The sequence below is a fragment of the Hevea brasiliensis genome, chromosome 17, assembly GCF_030052815.1.
Source record: "Hevea brasiliensis isolate MT/VB/25A 57/8 chromosome 17, ASM3005281v1, whole genome shotgun sequence".
NCBI lineage: Eukaryota > Viridiplantae > Streptophyta > Magnoliopsida > Malpighiales > Euphorbiaceae > Hevea > Hevea brasiliensis.
Window position 1 is genome coordinate 289,781 of NC_079509.1, and position 20,788 is coordinate 310,568.

Genomic DNA, 20,788 nt, shown 5'->3' on the forward strand with positions numbered 1-20,788 from the left:
AGAGACTTAGGTCAAACTGCCAGATTAGGAACCCTACCCAATCCGAATTGCATTTTAATTCTACTAATTCCCACACATCACAATTGGTCCCAAGTGACCATTTCTAACCTCAATTAAGGTCATTTGCATCAATTGACCATTTTCTTCAATTTTTCTCCCAATTTCAAGAGGCTTAAGAACCCTAATTCCTCAATTGTGTAATCTAATAAAATTAAAGTGCATAGATCTTGTTTACATGCTTAATTCAACTAAATTAACGCTTTAATTCCATCAAATTCTTGCAATTCCATTTCCCTCTATTATTGGCCAAAATTTCCCTTCAGTCCCTCATAATGGTTTTTGTTTGATTTTAAGTTAAATTCTAAGTTAATTGAACTAAAAATATAAAAATTAAACAACAAAATTCAAGTTTACTTACTAACCTCAACTTTGATTTCTAATTCTCTAAATTCTTCAATTTCTCCTTCCTTTTTCTTCTTCAATCTTCTTTTCTATTTGAGATTACAAGGTTTTATGAAAAATTTTGGAAAAATTTAGGGTTAATTGATGGGATCAAAAGCTTGAATCAAGCTTTAATGGAAGATTATCAATGGAGGTGGGGTGAAGGAGGGTCTCAGCCAAGTTGATGGGAAGAGAAGAAAGTGATTTTCCTTTTTAATTTTTTTTTGTATTTATGTGTAATTATGTGTATTTGACTTGGTCAAAAAAATTGGGTAATTAAAATTTAATTTTGACATCATTCATGATGTCACCAAAGTGAGGTAACAATTCAATTTTCCTTACTTTTTCTTTTTCTTTAATTTTTCAATAGTTCTTTAATTTAATTCTCAATTCTGAAATTTTTATTTTTTCGATTTTATTGGGCAGTTAGGTCAAGAGTCACCTCTAGGGGTGATTTGACAAAATTGCCCCTCACCGGTCTGAACTAATTTGCAAGTAATTTGATATTTCTTCTAGATCCCTGACCTAATTATTTGACATACTTATTAACTCTTTTCTGTGATTTTCTCTTTTCCACTAGATTCGTAATAGTCCTTAGGACAGCAACATCATAATTTCTGGTTAAAAATTAGGTTTAGGGCTGACCTCGTAGTCACTTCCCGGTAAGTTTACCCATCGCTGTGACCCTCGACTCATTTAACTTTTTATGCTTTATTTTTCTTGTTTATACTTAACCTTCTAGTCGGTACTATTTATTTTCATTCAGGGCTTTTCTAAGTGTCTTAACATGGTTCTAATCCTCTTAATTGTCCGGACCGACACCTGTCACCGGAACAGTGAAATATATCAAGCTATGCATATAGGGGTGTTATAATTTTCCCCCCCTTAAAATAAATTTCATTTTTAAATTTTACCGGGTATCAGTCTCTGAACAGCTGTGAATGCTATCTCCTCATGTCCTCCTCTCGTTCCCAAGTAGCTTCTTAGCCCGAATGATAGTTCCACAGCACTTTAACCAAAGGTATCTGCTTGTTCCATAGCTGTTTCACCTCATATGCCAGAATCTCTATGGGTTCTTTCTCATATGTGAGGTCTGGATTCACTTTAATCTCTTCTACTGGTAGTACATGAGATGGGTCAGATCTGTACCTCCTCATTTTCCCAGTAACCAACCTTTTCTTTCCATTGTAAGTATCAATCGTTCTTTTGATATGATTGGACACAAATTAAAACGTCTGCTTCATAATCTTATAACAGCATGACATTCATAAAATATATATCTGTGCTTTCACAATCAACTAAACCACAGATGTGAAGGCAGTCTGCTGAATATTCACATTTCAATTGCCCCTCATTACAGAAAGCCTACCTCTAATAGCAAACCAGACAAAGGACCAATATTTTGGAATGGAAATAGGATACCACATGACCTTGATGTTTGAACCAACCAACCTACTCTAGGTATTTGGTTTTGATTGCCCTTCCAAGATTCTGCAGATGCAAAATTTCCAGAAGGTGAAGGAATCCAACCAAGCCTACACTTAGGCATATCAAGACACATCAGCTTGAATCTCTCTAGTCTGATTGCTTTCCAATCCACTCCCCATTCAAGAACAAAGATAATTCTGCATCAAATCCAACAGAAGCATCAGTGATAATCCTATTCTTCAATAAATATGTTTAAGTAGATTTTACACGAATTAGAATAATATAAAGCTACATAAGACAAATATCTGCCACTCTACCCGTAGAATTGACAGAAAAACACTGGAAAGAACACAATTGACTATTTTTAAATTTTGCATGATAGGCATTATAAACAATTTAAAGGTTCTGACGGTAAGTCGGGAATAATTACTAATCCCTTTGCGCATAATACAACCATCCTTGCACACTATCTCTAGTTATCTACAAATGAGGAATATAATTATTGCAGCTAAAGCAGTAAATCAGTTAAGAGGAACTACAGAAGTTAAGAGAGAACTCACTGAGAAGTAGATGCAAAGCAACAAATCCAAAGAGAACTCACTTGCTGAAAGTTGTTCCTTTTGCCCTTTTTGGGAAAAGGGGAGGAGAGCCAATGGCTGAAAGTATTTGAAACATAATTATCAACATGGTCAACTAACTAAGCTCTCCACAAAACATGGCTGAAGCATGACAACTATCATTGGTTTTTCTTGTTTTCCCAGAAAGGTTTTAATTTCTCTTTTCCCCATTTTGGGTTTGGGTGATAGGCACTCATCAAATGAAGCCGCCCCAAAAAGGCCATGACTGTCCTATAAACATATAAAATATATAGAACAGCAAGAGAAGGCTGGAAACAAATAATTGTTATTGACTATATTCCATGAAAAGAAAAAAAAAAAATTATACATGGAAATTGCAGATCTCAAAAATTAGCATTCACATAAATACACAAACTTCTTTGGGTTTGCACGTATAAAGTATAGGGGCAATTCCTTTTAGCATGGTCAATTCAACCTAACACAACATTCTATGCACTGGATATATTATTGAACACTTCATGGCTCTTCTAGTGTCATGGCCTTCGGTTTTTCAAGTTTTGTACTGGATACACTATCGGTCAGCTCACGGCCCTTGGTTTCAAGAGGAAAGAAGGAGACACAGATCCCTGATAAAAAAACTACACCCACAAAAAGAAGAACTGCTGCAGCTTGATGGCAACCTTGCACCAAGCTTACTGCCACAAGAGGGCAGAGCATTCCACCAATTCTTCCCATTGAGCTTGCAGCTCCAACGCCTGTTGTCCTCACTGAAGTTGGGTATATCTACATGATTAAAAGAAATAACGGTTATTACCTGGCCCTAGCCAAGGTTCCTTTAAATGGATGAGCATGCCAACCTGAGCATACAAAAACGAAAGTTTTTAACTGCATATTTTAGCTTGAAAGTATAATTTATAAAGGGAAAAGAAAGAGACAGACAGAGAAGGGGAAAGCAGAAAAAGTTTAACAAAATGTATGAAGGAGAGTTTGTCATTTCAATATGACTTATCTTCAACAGAAGAACTATGGGGTTCATAAGCAACTGCCATAAAATGTAAAAGCATTGTGGAACTTGTATGAACGAACGTATTGTTACATAGAAAAGAGGTTTGATTTTCAATAAGAAATGTCTTACTTCTTTCAATAAATGAAGTGGGGCTATTATTGGCAATATAATCCACAAGATGATATAATCTGAGTTTTATTAGAACTTCATCTTTTTGTCAAGGAGCCTTAAAATTCTATCCTTTTAAATCCAGTCATTACATAGTTAGAGACATGATATATATCAATATATGTGTACATGCACAAACAAAGCATACAACTCAACTCAACTCAACTAAGCCTTTATCCCAAAAATTTGGGGTCGGCTATATGGATTCGCTTTTTCCACTCTGAACGATTTTGGGTTAAATCCTCAGAAATGTGTAATGCTTCTAAGTCATGCTGTACTACTCTCCTCCAAGTCAATTTAGGTCTACCCCTTTTTTTCTTTCTATCCTCTAGCCTAATGTGCTCTACTTGTCTAACTGGAGCCTCCGTATGTCTACGCTTCACATGACCAAACCACCTCAATCTCCCTTCTCTCAACTTATCTTCAATTGGCACCACTCCTACCTTTTCTCTAATACTTTCATTACGAACTTTATCTAGTCTAGTATGGCCACTCATCCACCTTAACATTCTCATCTCTGCAACTCTTATCTTAGATGCGTAGGACTCTTTCAGTGCCCAACACTCACTACCATATAGCATAGCCGGTCGTATGGTCATGCGGTAAAATTTTCCTTTTAATTTATTGGGAATCTTACGATCACATAAAACTCCCGTGGCACGTCTCCACTTCAACCATCCGACTTTAATCCTATGACTAACATCCTCCTCACATCCCCCATCTACTTGAAGGACTGAGCCTAGATATTTAAAGTGATTACTTTGGGATAGTGCCACTCCATTCAAACTAACTCCTTCCCTATCACCAGTTTGGCCTTCACTGAACTTGCAATGCATGTATTCTGTCTTCGTTCTACTTAACTTAAAACCCTTTGACTCTAGAGTACTTCTCCAAAGTTCTAGCTTCCTATTGACTCCTCGTGTCTCATCTATCAGAACAATATCATCCGCAAACATCATGCACCAAGGAATACTCTCTTGTATATGTTTCGTCAGTTCATCTAAAACTAATGTAAAAAGGTAAGGGCTTATGGCTGATCCTTGGTGTAATCCAATTGAGATCGGAAAATCTCTTGTGTCCCCTCGCACTGTGCGCACAATAGTAGTTGCTCATTCATACATATCTTTCAATACTTGTATATACCTAATAGATACCCTCTTTTGTTCTAACGCATTCCATAAGACCTCTCTTGGAACACTATCATAAGCCTTCTCCAAATCAATAAAAACCATGTGTAGATCTTTCTTCCCATCTCTATATTTCTCCATCAAGCTTCTAATGAGAAAGATCGCTTCCATAGTTGAACGACCAGGCATGAAACCAAATTGATTGAGAGAGATAGAAGTATCATGACGTAGTCGATGCTCCACAACTCTCTCCCACAACTTCATAGTATGGCTCATGAGTTTAATTCCCCTATAGTTTGAGCAACTCTGTATGTCTCCCTTATTTTTAAAAATAGGTACTAAAATACTCTTCCTCCATTCATCAGGCATTTTCTTTGAGTTTAGAATCTTATTAAATAATTTAGTTAACCATGCCACTCCCATATCTCCCAAATACTTCCACACTTCAATTGGTATTTCATCGGGTCCACAGGCTTTACCTACTTTCATTCTCTTAAGTGCTTCCTTTACTTCTAAAGATCTAATCCTTCTAGTATAATTTACATTCTTTTCTATTGTTCTATAATCTATATTCACGCTATTTCCATTTTGACTATTATTAAAGAGATCATTAAAATAATTTCTCCATCTTTCTTTAATGTCCTCATCTTTCATCAACACTTTTCCTTCTTTATCCTTAATGCACCTAACTTGATTGAGATCTTGACATTTCCTTTCTCTACTCCTTGCTAATCTATAAATATCTTTCTCCCCTTCTTTAGTTCCAAGTTTCTCATATAACTTTTCAAAGGCCTGGGCTCTTGCTTGGCCTACTGCCTTTTTTGCCTCTTTCTTTGCTATCTTGTACTGTTCATATGCCTCATTATTATCACATTTAGGTAATTTCTTATACCATTCCCTTTTTCTCTTCACTGCCTTTTGTACTTCCTCATTCCACCACCATCTCTCTTTTGAGGGTGGTCCATGTCCTTTAGACTCTCCAAGTACTTTTTTAGCTACTTCTCTAATCTTTGATGCCATCTGTATCCACATATCATTGGCCTCCATATCTAGCTTCCATACTTCGGACTCAAGGAGCTCATTTTTGAACTTCACTTGCTTTACTCCTTTGAACTCCCACCACTTTGTTCGAGCTACACTATTTCTTCTGACCTTACTTGAATTGTTCCTAAACTTGACATCCAAGACCACCAACCTATGTTGACTTGTTAAAGCTTCTCCTGGAATGACCTTGCAATCCTTGCATAGAGCTCTATTTGTCTTCCTGGTTAAGAGGAAGTCGATTTGGCTTCTATGTTGCCCACTTTTGAAAGTCACTAAATGTGACTCTCTTTTTATAAAGTAGGTATTTGCTAGTATTAGGTCGTATGCCATAGCAAAATCCATGATGCTTTTTCCCTCCTCATTTCGACTGCCAAAACCAAAACCTCCATGAACATTCTCATAACCTTGCCTATCACTTCCTACATGTCCATTCAAATCTCCACCAATGAAAACATTCTCTTCATTCGATATGCTTTGCATTAAATCATCCATATCTTCCCAAAACCTTTGTTTACTCTCACTGTCTAGTCCTATTTGTGGGGCATAAGCACTAACTATATTTATTGTTTCTCCGTCTAGTACTAGCTTTACTAGTATAATTCTATCTCCTACTCTTTTCACAGCTACTACTGCGTCTTTCAATGTCCTGTCTATGATTATACCCACTCCGTTCTTATTTCTCTCCTTTCCGGTAAACCACAATTTGTACCCTGAATTACCCACTTCCTTACTTTTCTCTCCTACCCATTTAGTCTCCTGAATGCAAGCAATATTCACCCTTCTCCTTTCCAAGGTATCCACAAGCTCCATTAATTTTCCTGTAAGTGATCCAACATTCCAAGTACCAACCCTGATCCTCCTCCTATCCTGCTCCTTCCTAATTGGTCTCCTTCTATGATATCTTCTATTATTTTTTATGTCTATCTTGCGCCTCATTATTTCTAAAAGATGAGATTCCTAATAACCAACCATGTTTGACCTCAGATCAGATCACAAAATAGTAAATATCATAACAAAGCTTAGTTGAAAAAAATAATAAATCTATAAATGATATGGCTTCTAAGAAAGTATCAAGAAACTGAGATTCAGTTCATTCAGTGAACTTTACCATGCAGATAAACAAATATAATTTGCACTTGTTTTATATAGTTTCTTGTTTATGAAATACTAACAAAAACAGTACAATTAATAATTGGCTGGAGTGAAAATTCAGCTCCTTGATTTACCTCTGGTGCATAAATATAGACAACTGTGAAGGTTTCTGTGATACATATTCGAGCTCCAAAGAGAAGGACTGTTGTCAGAGCTCCAGACTGGTGGACCACCAGTGGTAGCAGGAATATGCAACAGATGAAGAACATAACCACCATTGAAAGTTTACGGCCAAATCTATCAACTGTGAGAGCTGACAAGATGAGCCCCGGAAGCTCTTCAAGCAAATTAACGTTAGATGTTAATCAGCTGCTTCTGAGAGAGTACAAAAATCACCTTTATTATGCAAATAATCATTATTTTATTTACTACACAATCTTACCTGCAAAACTAGTGATGAAAACATCTTTGTAGTTAACACTCCCGGACTTTTGTGACTGCATTTCATTTGGATTGCATTTATTGTTCCCATTGTTCAACTCAGTGGTCAGCAACACGAGGCCATAGTATGAAAATGCATTCCCAAAAAATACAACCCATAAGAGCAAGGTTGACCTAATTAATTTTGGTGACAGAAGCATTAACAGAGATCTGAAGGCCCCCAAGTCAGAGTCCTTCCACCTAGGAGGAGGAGGAGGGATAATAACATCATCATCATCTCTATGTCCATCCCCTGGTGGGAGTCTCCTCTCTTGTAGCTCAATTTCATGGTCAGTAACAAGAACACCAGGGGGCAATTCTTTTCCATTTAGTTTGCTTATTTTCTCTAAAATCCTAAGGGCATCATTTTTTCTACCTTTCAAGCATAAATACCTTGGTGACTCAGGTGTCAGACTATAAAATATAAAGAGAAGCAATGAAGGCAAAGCAGACAACGCAAGTAACCACCTCCATCCCAATCTCGGCATGATAATCTGCATGGACATAGCATGAGGATGAGGAAATTTCATTGCATGTATAGTGCATCTTACTATGATGATCCTACAAAACAAAAAACAATCAGCTTGGACTAAACTTGAAAAGTGAATGATTTGGCCAAACTTTGAAAAATATTATGTTTTTCTACAATTAAAACTTGCAGTGCAACAACTAAATTAGTCTCAAGTTATCCAAAGCATTCCATGCAGGCCACTGTGAATTGCTAGTTAATGTTGTCAAACTTTGTAGACTAAGTACAAAATTTATTACTGTACACCAATATTTAAAAAACACTCAAAATCCCTGAGGTTATGATTGGATAGGTGAGAATTTGAAATGGAGGGGGATTTGAATTTGATGTGAGTTTATTGTCAACCATATATAGATTTACTTTGGTTGTGTAGATTTACTCAATGGAGATTAGGTCTAAGAATGTGGATGAAGAATTGTTTGATGATGAATTTGAGATAACTACCAAATGGGTGTAATTTAAATACATTCTCTAATATTTGTAGAAACACATTTCAAATTTCATATCTATGACCTGACAGATTTCGGAGATTTTTCCCACATATGTATCAACAACTTGTTATCTCAGGTATAACTCACATCACTTATGAAAATAAATGAGAACTGATGCAAGGAGTTCAATGAAGAACGTAAGCAACCAACAATGACAGAAACAACAATAATTAATTCTAGAAGAAGAGGAATTGACACATAGCCATAAGCCACGGCAAGGGAATACAACAATTTTTATTGACTTCCGAAACACAAAGGAAAATGCCCTAAATTATAGGGTCCCCGTATTTTCATCCACTCTATAATTAACATAAGAAACAGTTAAATAAAATGCATCAGATACTTTACCTACTGCTCTGAAAGGCTAATCTTAATGAACTATAATGTGTTGGTGGATGAAAAGAATCATAGCAATATAAATTTTACCAACTCTTAACTACTATGAAATTAAGATTTTGTCTAGTTAGTTCACTATAGGATATACAGTTTAAGATTGAAATATATTAAGAAAATGAATCAACAATACCCAAAAATATGATGAAATCATAAGTATACCCAAGCGAGAGCAGCCTCCAGAATTGCTCCGATCGTCCAGAATGCTTGGAAAATAACCATCCAAGTGCCTCTCTTTGGTGCAGGTATAAACTCTAGAAACCAGGCTAAGAGTACAGGACCACCTCCCAAACCAAGGCCAACCAAGCATCGGGATATAATCAATACAACATAGTTTGGTGCAAAGGAACTCAGAAATCCAGATCCAGAAGTAACTATTGCTGTGACCAGAAATCCCTTCCTGAACAAGAAAACAACCAAAAGAATGCACTAAATGACAAGACTTCAGCATTATTGAAAAACAGCTGCTTCATTTCTTTGTAATATTTTGGATAAGGAGAATTTGAACTCAAGACCTCTTTACAAGAGAATAATCCCAACTATTCAGTCACTTTTATTCTATTTGTACAAAAGACAACTCATAGAGTGACTAAATAGTTTATCTGTTTCTAACTTCTTATAAAAGCTATCAGTTTCAGATGTCACTTTCCTCCAGACAAGACAGTAGGAAAAAGCTCAGACATATTCTTATACAGGGAAAAAGGAAATATATGTTATGTAGCCATTAGTATATTAATTGAAGCATCATCTTCATGTTGTAAATAATATATTGTTTGTTTGTCCCAAAAAATAAAGAATGAAGAATTAAAATAGCGTATTAAGTCTTAAGATCTCTTTCTTTCTTTTTTCATTTGACCAAAAATTATATGAAATTAAACAAAACATTGCATATAGAGTGCAGTTGAATAAGCAACCGATTTAGAAAAAATAAAAGATGAAGCAAGAACAGCAAAAAGATGCATGTAATATAATAAATTGAAAAAAGAGATGAAGGAGAATAAAATGATAGAAGGGCTACCTTCTTCCATGTTTATCTGAAACTAAGCCCCATGAATATGCTCCGACCAGCATACCAATAAAAACCACACTGGTTATTAGGCTTTCTTGCTGAGAAGAAAGACCCCATTCATGCTGAACTGCTGGTCCTACAAAAGACAGAAGCATCATTTCCATTGCCTCTGAAATCCAACCCATGCCAGCATAAAGAAGCACAAGGTGTTGGAATTTTCCAAAACCCAGTGCCAAAAGACCTTCATCAATGGTATACCTTGGGCTTCCATCTGCTATCTAAAATTATAAAAAGATGATTGAGTCAAATATCAGAGTCTTGCGCCGCTTGATATTATATGCTAAGCAAAAACAACTACAAATATATAGATAAACAGCCATATGATTGACCTAGCATCCCATTTAGTCGTAACTTGAATGATCATAGGAGAAGAAAAACAATACAAGTCCTCCAAAAACCTACAGATTTAATTCTGTCATAATTGCTATAAAAGGGTGAAATTTCACTTATTATGTGGAAGTGAATTTTTATTATCGTAATTACAGATTTCAGTTACAATGGAAGCATTGATACCAGACCGCCTTATCTAGCTAATATTCATGGTACTTGTTGGGAATTCTGTTGGTGTGATTTGATACCCTTCCCTATAGAAAATGAAGTTGTGTCATCTCATTGGTAATAGGAAGTTGATTTACTGCAATGAGATTATTTTTCAAGGTAGCTTGTTAACCAGACGTCTCCAAATCAGATTTCGCACTTACAGTCAGCTGGTCTGGGTTCTAAACTGGGGAAAATATCATTTTTTACAATGAGGAAAAAAGAAGAAGAAGAAGTTAATGATGATGATGATGATGATGATGATGATGAAGAAGGCCTCTGAAGTCTGGTAATCATAATCTCACGCGACAACCCAATGATGAGCATCTTGAAAAATTTAAAACGCAACATCAAACAGAATCTTACAGGCAAAGTTGTGTGGAAACCTTTTCTGGAAAAGTTCCATTTCTGTGACTGTGGTCACTAGTCTCTTATCTTCATTGATCAAATAAAGGATTTAAATGCATAAAAGGAACGTGAAAGAAAAAATTTGAAGCGAAAATATCTTCATTAGGAAGAGGAATAAAGGTAAAATATATATACATATAGCGCGGATTCATCAATCGTCAGCAATATCAAGCACCAACAAAGAGAGCAACAATTAGATCAAGACTCAATTGAAAATTGAATAAAGAGTGTTGTTGAAAGTGGATGACAAACCTTATCTGGGATGATAAATGCGGATCTATCTTCTTCCTCCTGTTGCTGTTGTTGTTGCGTATGAGGCTGAAAGTAATTATATAAACGATAAGTCAAATGATCAAAGAAACCAGCATATTTATTTTTCGATTGAATGATGGTTGGTGGATCTTGTTGGTTCATTTTGCAGTTCTTTAGCTAAATGCTATTGAAAATTTTTTGGAATGAAAACGAACAAATCTCCAATTCTGGATTATAAATATTGAGGCTTTTCTTCATTTTTATTTTTCTCCAGACTTCATGGTCATGGGCTTTGACACGTCCTTCTCCTTCCCATAAAGTTTCGTATCCTATTTTTGATTTCCTTGAGATCCTGCTACAAGTGCAAGCGGCAAATTGAAACCACCGTTTTGGCCCCCCTTCTTACATCACAATCACATGTAGCTAAGATGAGCTTCCAATTTTAAACTTCTGGTTTGGGCTACAGCCACCAAAATTCCATTTTTCTGGAGCCCAATCGAAGTCGGCCCGCAGCATTCCAATAACCCTTTTAAAAGGCTTGCATTATAGTGAAATAAATGAAAAATACATTAATTAGTTTTTAAATTTTAATTTTATCTTTATAAAAAAATTTAATTTTATCTATTTTTCTTAATTTTACAGTTAATGATAAATTATTTCTTTCTTAAATTTTTACTATTATAAATATTTTTATCCTTAAATTTTTATTATTATTAATAACCCTTATTTATCACCTTTTAATCTCTTAATTAATTATTAAATTGATAAAATTAATGAAAAATAAAATAATTAACAAAATTAAAAGAAAAATATTAAATCATGTATTTTTTTAAAAACAATTAAATTGTTTTCCTTGCTCACCACCGCTTCTTTGAGTATCATCGCTATCAAAAAAAAAAAAGAATATCAATCTATTATAAAAATTGTTATTTAACAAGAAATTAAATAATTACCGCTGATGTATTTCTGAAATTTTAATTTCATATTTTATCATTAATTTTATTTCTTAATAGATGATAGAGTTCATCTCACTGCAATTGAGTTAGTACACATATGAGTTCAAACAAATAATCCCACAAGAGCCCAAAAAATTAAAGAGTTCAAAAAAAAAAAAAACTAACAAGCTCTACTATAAAAAAATAACAATAAACCCTAGGGCTGTGAGGAAAAAGAAAAATGATTGCTTGTTTGGAATAGTGCCACTTCCTCCTTTCTCCCACACCACCAGCCTTTGCTTGAGAAGAGCTCGATTTGTCACACTGGAACATCTTCAAAAGCTCTTCCTAAGCAAACATCCTTTCAAATAGACCAAGTAAGACGCCCTAAGCCAAATATCTACCATCGCCGGTGGTATGCGAAAGAGTCGACGGTCATAACTCTTATAGCTCATGTGCTTTCAATGTCCAGTAGTCAAAGTAATCCTTATGGCATAAAACAGAAATGCACCCTCTCGTAGGCTGTAAACAGAGAGCTTCAATTGCTAGAGAATAAAACTTTTCTGGACACACACATACACAGGTTGAAAGAGAGGGAAGCTTCCTCTCCGGTCAAGCCCAACCTTTACATGCCAAAAAAAAAAATCTTGGGCAAGTTGCATGATTTATTCACCATTAACAATAAACCTTCAAGCCACAAACTTCAAAACCAGAAAAACCTATGTACAATCCAACTCGAAGAAGGAGAAGGAAGACTCATGTCTAGGCCAGGCCATCCCCAGTTGGAAAGGGCAAGGAACGACCTATATAACCAGCAGAATAAAAGCCTTTGTCTAAAAAATACAAAACTCCTTAGAGAAACTTTCTCTCTCTATTTGCTAGAAAGAGTTTTTTGCAACAATAATTTTCTCATTAATTTGATTGAGTAATTATTGGAAGTTTTATTTTATGTGTGTTCTATGCTCTTATTAAGTGATCTAATATGCGTAATTGGTGAATTTGAATATGTGTGTGCACTTTGAGTGAAATTGCACTTATTATTGCTTTATTAAAAAAAAAATTATTACTCCACAAACAATCAAAGTCGAAAAAACAATAAGAGATTGTTTGGTTGAATTCCAAAATATAAAATTTTATAGAATTTAATTGAATTTCATGTTTTGTGTGTTTAGTTTGAAAATAAAAAAATAATTCAATTCCAAAAATTCAATTTTAGGAATTTATCATAACTAAAATAAATTTCTATCAAATTTGAGGAAATTTGAAATGAATTCTACAAAACTTACATAACAATATTTTTTCTTTCACCAAAAATACCATTGTCAAAAAATTTCCTCCCAATCAAACTTCGTTAACTAAAAGAATATGGAAATCACATACTTGTCATGATAGTTAAGCTTATTATGCATTTAGTAATAACACTATTTATATTGTTGTATAAATTTCCTATGTTATGAGACATGCAAATTTATTTTATATTTATTACTATATTGTTATTTGGTTTATATATTAGTTAATTATTATAAATTTATTAGAAATTGTTGTATAAATTTATTAGGTATAAGATTTTTTTTTTCATTTTGTAGAAAATTATAATTTTGTAGAAAATTATAATTTTCTAATCTTACTCTTGATGGTAGTTTAGAAAACGAAAACAAATGAATTTCAAGTCTAAAATTGTACAAAACATAAATTGTATGGAATTTAATTAAATTATACATTTAAAATTATGTGATATCAAGTAGTAAAACACTACAAGAAAAAATTAGATTTATAATGGATTTTTTCGTCACAAATCTAATTTTGTGACGAATTTGTGACTGAAAAATTGATGTCATAATTTTACTTATCACAAATATTTAGTGACGGATAAGAAAAATCCGTCACAAATTTTGTAACAGAATTGTGACGGAACATCCGTCAAAATTTTTGACGAAATTCATTCGTCCGTCATAAAATGTTAACGGTCAAAACATGAATCCGTCACAAAAATTGGGACGGATTAGTGACGAAAAATCCATCATAAAAAATTGTCCGTCACAAATTATTTTGACTAACTTTTTTTTTTTGCGACGGAAAGTTTTTCGTCACAAATTTGTGAGAGATCAGTCCGTCACAAATTTAACGAATTATAATTAATTACAAAATTATTTTTTTTAATTTTCTAATTTTTTAATAATAAATAAATAATAGTGAATTGAGAATTATTATATTTATATAATTAATAATAATCATAAATAAATATAATAATAAAATTTACAATAATTAATAAATAAAAATATCATATATTATATAAAAATACCAAGTTAACCATACAAGTAACAAGTTCAGTTAGCATATGTATATAGACAATATCAAGCTACATATTCAGCATGCTCTGATTATGGGGATCAATAGAATCACTTGAAGGGCGGGACGATGACTCCATCTGCCTCATCATATGCCTCATCTCCTCTTGCATAGAGTGAAACTGCTTTTCACTCTGTTGCCTGAGGTGCAATACTTCCTCCTCAATGCATTGCTAGAGAATTCACTCTTGATTTTCCCTCATGCGCACGATCTCCTCTCATGATGAAGTTAACGCTTTTTTTTCCCTACTAATAACAATGATAGAATTAGCATATGAAAGCATTTAGCATAATGATAAGTGCACACAGTCACTATAAAATCAAAAGTTATATAACTGTTTATGATCAATTAGCCACTTTGAAGCCTTTTATTTATAGAAATACCATTCCCTTCTGTAAAGAGAATATTACAATTGAAGTCATAATTCGAGAATGAAGAAATGCCAAGTGCTTATGAACCCTTCACAATGTCTGGTGTAAGAGTAAGTGATTGTCAAAACCATGAAGGACTTTATGATGTGTCCATAATTGGAATCTTTGTACGTGATTAGGACTGACGCATACCAAAGGCCGAGTTCATAGGAACCAAAAGCTAATAGTTGGGTGAGGCCATAGAGTCTATGAGAATGAGCAAAAGTGAAGATATAAAATACCATCATCCATATTAAAAAAGACAAAAGAAGGAAGCCCATTGGAAAATAATTTGTAGTTCAAAATAAGGGAAATTGATTAAATGAAGTTCTTCTAATTAAGATCAGTTGGATTTCTCTTCAAATGGTGGAGATTGAGGGAAGAAGATCCAATGCTGGGAAAAACATCAACATAAGGATCTAAATAATTAATGTTGTTCCAGTGCATAATTTTTTTGACACTTTAGTTCTTGTCCATAGAAGATGTCTGGGCCTTCTGATGGTATGAAAAGGCAAATTAGGAGCCATATGAATATGAAGTTTCAGATCCCATGGATTATATGATTGATAAGGCACGGGGTGGAGAAAGTGAGAAAGTGACAATATGAACCAAGGGGTGGATGTATTGAAGGATTCATAGCAATAATCAGATAAAACAATATTTTTTACACGAGACATTTACAAGAACATGTATCCAGTAGCCATTAGCAAATACCTACACATACTCATTTTAGCATAGCCACAATTAAAAAAAAAAACTCTATATTCTTTGATCATCACACATTTTAACTTAACACATTGATAAGAGATGAAGTCATTAATTCAAATCAACTGAATCAAAGAAAATAATACATGGACTTCCATTCCCCCATGTAAGTAAGCTAATCCTTCAGCTGCACCAAGCATAACCTCTAATCTCATTTTCCAAGGCCAAGTGGGCAAACCTTTGCTAAATAAATGATCTTCTAGGCTCTTATTAGGCATAGATTCATACACAAATAATCGCTGGATCCCTATTTCATCATCAACCAAGCAGTAACAAAGATTAGTCTAAAATACAAAGTGCAAATAATTCATTCATCAAAAAATAAAGAAAAGAGAGAGAACAGATTCAAGAATTGAATAAAAGCAATTAAGAGCTAAGGAAAGCCAAAATTAATCATGATTTTCATGAAGTTTAAACACAAAAATTATAAGGACTTCTTCAAAATTAAAAAGAAAATACTACAGAACAAAAACTTCCCTTTGGACCCAATTAAGTGGGCAATGCACCAAAAAAACACCTCCCTTTTCCTTGTAGTGGAAATCAGTTCTCAGTAAACTTCACATTCAGTAAAGCCATAGCTGTAACAGACTATTGTGAATATGTCACTACTATTGCTACATGTTTTATGGACCATGCTGTTACATCGTCTTAATTTCAGGGACAATAGGTGAAATTTACGCTCTCCCTTTGGACCCAATTAAGTGGGTAATGCACTAGGAAATACACCCCCTTTTCTCTTCTTGTAGAGGAAATCAATTACCAGCAAAATTCACACTCAGTAGCAGAAACTTCATTCATCTAGTACTCCATTTCACTGATTCTTCTCTCCTTTCTCGTTACTCCAATACAATCTAGAAAAACCAATAGAATAAGGATGGGAAGAGCCATACATTCCAAAAACTGGGAGGTAAACCGAGGAAAGGACCATCTTCTGTAAGTCACTCAGCTAGTGAATTTCAGCATATTATTAGTTGAACTAAGCATTTCCCTAGTCTTTGTCCTAAACTTCTTGTCCTTTATTGCTAAATTTTGACATAGTTGCCAATTTTCTTGCTCATTAACATATTTCTCCCCTAAATCTATAATCTATATGATTGTATAATTGGTACCAATGTGTTACAAAATCTATAATTGTCACTATCAGCAAATCATTATTTATGAATGGAATCCAAGAATTGAGTCCACCCAAATGGAATTGTCTCCCCACTAGGAATAGATGTGTAGTCAAAACATGCGCCCACTTTATTATATCACCTATGGATTCCAACACCAGTTCACCCACCAACTCATGAGTTCTGTCATATTATACTTCGAATAGGAAAAAAAAAAATACAGCATCTTTTAGAGTAAACCATTTGGAATCTAACTTCTCCTACTTGACCAAAACAATTTAAATAATTATTTATTTGATATTTTACAGTAGGAAAATCTTTACTTACTATCAAGTGAATACAAGTAATATCACTATCACATCATCTTATAATGCATGCATTATTAACACAACATTGGACATGTATTGTATATAGCACACATTATTAACAAAAAATTGAATTCACACATAGAATGCCACACCTTAATGAGATTTGTTTATAAATGACTAAGCAATAAATATTTCTCACATATGTTTTTCAACTTAAATTTAAAATCAGTCGCATTTTAAATATCAAATCCAATAACCATATCTATGATCCCAAAGTTATTTATATGAGTAACATACCATTAAGTGAGAGGTTTTCCTAGTATCATGATGACATGAAGTTGGTGAAAAACCCATAGGTTTTCCTAGTATCAACTTCTGTTTCTGTTACCATTGGCTGCAAATGATCACAGAAGTGAAAAGGCATCCTCTGCTATCTTGTATTTCCAGAAAAAATAATTTTATAGTGGTTTTCAAACTTTGTAAAAGCTTCTTGGAAAGTTAATAGAAAAAATAGCAGTTAAGCATGTGAGGGCTAAAAAGCAGTGACTTACTCCAAGGTCTCAATGCTTTTTGCTAGTAAAAATGCTTTCTCCTTCTCCTGCTATAGAAACCAAATGCGTCTTTAACTTCGATGAACACAAAAATGAAGAAAAGCAAGCTAGAAGCCATATTCAAGCACAAACCTCCAATTTCTTCAATTTTCTTTCCTGAGATTTGCTCAACTTGGGGTTTTTCTTTTTTGGAACCCTTCATTCTTCTGTACAATAAAATTTTTGGCATCAATCCCTTATGCTTAGTAATAGAACAGACTCAAAAATGAAAAAAAAAAAAAAAAAGAAATATTAATCTGGTGCATTTACCAGATTCAAATGTTTCCTTTCATTATGTTTCTTTGCAGGCAAGACCAATACATTGCTATCACTTTCCAAACTACCAAATGCGAAGATTCCTTAGATGTGAGAAATGCAGAAAGAAAAAGAAAAAAAAAAACTCTAATTCATTAATTAATTAACCACTAAGAATTATTAACAAGGAATAGTTCATTAAGGCCTTTAATAGGTACTTAATTGCATATTAAATTTTGCTACAATTGATGCTGTCTATCATAAATATGATTACGCAAAAGAAAAAAAATCCAACATGAAGACCACTTGTCCATATGTTGATTAAACAATCCAATTTTGTTATGAACTCGGAAGCCATAACTACACTATACACAAATGCACTAGCATTAGCATATATAACTAAATGAATACACCAGTTCCTTTTTACCTAACACAAGTTCAGTATACCAAAACAAAAAGATAGTTCAGTTCTTTCCTACAATTTTCTCGGTAACCAAACAGAGTAAAGCTGAAGGAAAAAACTGATATGCAAACTAAAATTACCATGAATTTTTCATTTGCACTTCCATATTGCCTCTCTTTAGTTGAACTGCGCCGCCCTAAAATCTCAAATAATTAGTAATTCTTTATTAATTCTCTCTCTATAAATAAGAGGATGTTGAAGAGGATTTAAGGAGAGAATGCGAGACGCAGCTGCTAAACAGAAAATCGAGAATGATTGGCAATTGCTTGCTAGTTGCTATGGGTGGAAATAAAGAAAAATACTTTAACAAGGGTAAATAGGCGTTAGTGGGAGAGGAAAATAGAGGAAAGAATAAAACATAAACAAAAATGGAGAAAGCGAAGAAAGAGGTTCTTATACCTAACCTTAGTAGTTTTCAAACCCAGACACAGAATAATCACTCAACACTCTAACTTAGAAAACCTTCAAACATAACCCAGAAAATCAATCCATGAAAATCGATCGAGGAACATCTTCAAACAAAAGCCATGAACATCTTCATACAAAACCCAAAAATTCAACCTGGATTCAACTTAATAAACCTAGAAATTCAAGAAACCCATTAACACACCCGAACTCAACAAACCCAAAAATCCGCGGCCATGAGAGTTGCCACTAGTCGGTAAAGTGGCAATATGATACTAAAGAAATATGAGACTAAGGATTAGGGGAAATTCTGAAAGAGGAAAGGTTAAAACTTGAAAGAAAATCAGAAAAAAGAACTGCTAAGGTTGGAGTATATGTGTCGAAGGAGAAAGACGGTGGAGGCTTGTTATTATTTGGGGAGGTAGAGAAGGAGGAGGTTGGTGGTGGTGCGAGCAGAGTATTGAGATAGGGAGGCGGCCATGAATGGAGCTCGTGTTCGGTTGGGGGGAGATGACAACGTGAGAGTTAAAATGAGGGTTAGGTTTTAGACGACGTTTGGAACATTGGGGGTGAGCGGCGGCATTGAGAGAGCATTAGTTTTGTTTTTTAACTTTAAATGACAGTTAGTTTTAAGCCATAATATAGTTTTGTTTTTTAACTTTAAATGACTGTTAGTTTTAAGTAGAGCCGAGCAGAATCCTCCTTAAATTGAAAAATCAAATTGAATTGAGTTAATTCAATTTAATCGATTTAATTTTAAAATTTAATTGATATAATTTTATATTATAAAAATATAAATTATTTTAATTTGATTTAATTTTGAAAAGAAAAAAATTAATTAAATCAAATTGAATTAAATAGTAATTTATATAGTCAAATCAAATTAAATTGAACCGAATTAATTTTTAAATTGATTTATTTTTATGAAAAATTTATGAATTATATTTAATTTTATATATATTAATTGTTTAATTTCATTAATTAATAGTTATTAAGTTCAAACTAAAGTTAAAATTAGATTAAATAATTTAAAAATTAAGTCTAAATTAAAAAATTAATAAAAAAATCAAACTGATCGGTTTAAATCAAATCGAACCGAAATAAAGCGGTTATTTTTATTCGATTTTTTACTCATTTCGGTTCGATTCAGTTTCTAAAATTTACGGTTTGATTTTTATAATTTAATTCGATTCGATTCGGTTTAAACCGAATGCTCACCCTAGTTTTAAGTCATATATATATGACTAAAATATTATACTTGTTATGATACTTTAAAATTAATTTTATTATTTAATTTGTCTTCATAATTTATAAAATTACAACTTAAATTACTTTATAATTATAAAATTATATATATATATATATATATATAATTTTATAATTATAGCAAAATAACAATATTTTTAATTTACTCAGAACTTAAATCATTTTTAATTAAATGTCATTTTACAATCTGCTCTTATTCTAAAACACAAGTTGCTCTACATCTATCATCTTGAAAATTTTATTTAAATTAATAAGAAAATAAATAAAATAAGTATATGGAAAAAGATAAAAAGGAAGAGATGTGTTTTTTTTCTCCACCTACTACTACTAGTGGAAGTGGTGGACAACACCTGCAAAGGGGAAGGAGGCAGCGAGGGGGAAGGTGGCGGTAAGGTGAGGAGGGAAGGAAAGAAGAAAGAAAAATGATAGATTGTTTGGTTAGGAAATTCTAATTTTTAAATCTGAGCTTTTATGACAGATTAACTTATCCGTTACAAATTTTTGATGAAACACATAATTCGGTCATTAATTTTTGAAGAAAAATATAATTCAGTAAAAAATTTATGACAATATATTATACTATCCCAAATTTATTACGGATAAGTTAATTTGTCACAAATTTGTGACGGATGAGTTTTTTCGTTACAAATTTGTGACGATGATGGAATAATGTATTTCGTCACAAGCTTTGTGATGAAATTATGTTTTTTGTCAAAAATTAGTAACAAATAATTATTTTCCATCATAAATTTGTAATAGAAATACATTTTGTCATAAACTTTTTGACGGCAATATTTTTTCGTCACAATTAGTGATGAATAAATTCATCTATCACAAATTTATGACGACTTAGAGACGAAATATTCCGTCTGTCAATAATTAAAATA

General features: G+C 33.2%; 1 protein-coding gene and 2 long non-coding RNA genes across 6 annotated transcripts; all 3 read right to left on the reverse strand.

Moving 5' to 3' along the window:
- Nucleotides 1-2,756: 2,756 nt before the first annotated feature.
- LOC110665928 (organic cation/carnitine transporter 7) lies at nucleotides 2,757-11,423 on the reverse strand. 3 transcript variants are annotated; one of them, XM_021826237.2, is made up of 7 exons: nucleotides 11,044-11,192; nucleotides 10,045-10,064; nucleotides 9,796-9,922; nucleotides 8,940-9,177; nucleotides 7,327-7,858; nucleotides 7,019-7,221; nucleotides 2,757-3,230 (listed from the first exon to the last, which is right to left on the reverse strand). In XM_021826237.2, exons 2-7 carry the CDS (start codon nucleotides 10,055-10,057, stop codon nucleotides 2,964-2,966), a joined length of 1,380 nt encoding a protein of 459 aa, XP_021681929.1. In that variant the 5' UTR covers nucleotides 10,058-10,064; nucleotides 11,044-11,192; the 3' UTR covers nucleotides 2,757-2,963. The 3 variants fall into 3 exon arrangements, with proteins under 3 accessions (XP_021681929.1, XP_021681927.1, XP_021681928.1); XM_021826235.2 differs by having other exon boundaries at nucleotides 9,796-10,064; nucleotides 11,044-11,419; XM_021826236.2 differs by having other exon boundaries at nucleotides 3,160-3,304; nucleotides 9,796-10,064; nucleotides 11,044-11,423.
- A 3,918-nt stretch (nucleotides 11,424-15,341) lies between these two features.
- On the reverse strand, nucleotides 15,342-17,365 carry LOC131175535 (uncharacterized). Its single transcript, XR_009145723.1, has 2 exons — nucleotides 17,220-17,365; nucleotides 15,342-15,749 (listed from the first exon to the last, which is right to left on the reverse strand). It is a non-coding gene; the product is annotated as an uncharacterized LOC131175535 (long non-coding RNA).
- Nucleotides 17,366-17,466: 101 nt separating this feature from the next.
- Nucleotides 17,467-19,261, reverse strand: LOC110665929 (uncharacterized). 2 transcript variants are annotated; one of them, XR_009145721.1, is made up of 3 exons: nucleotides 18,311-19,260; nucleotides 17,606-17,679; nucleotides 17,467-17,523 (listed from the first exon to the last, which is right to left on the reverse strand). It is a non-coding gene; the product is annotated as an uncharacterized LOC110665929 (long non-coding RNA). The 2 variants fall into 2 exon arrangements; XR_009145722.1 differs by having other exon boundaries at nucleotides 17,469-17,520; nucleotides 18,311-19,261.
- Between the last annotated feature and the right edge of the window lie 1,527 nt (nucleotides 19,262-20,788).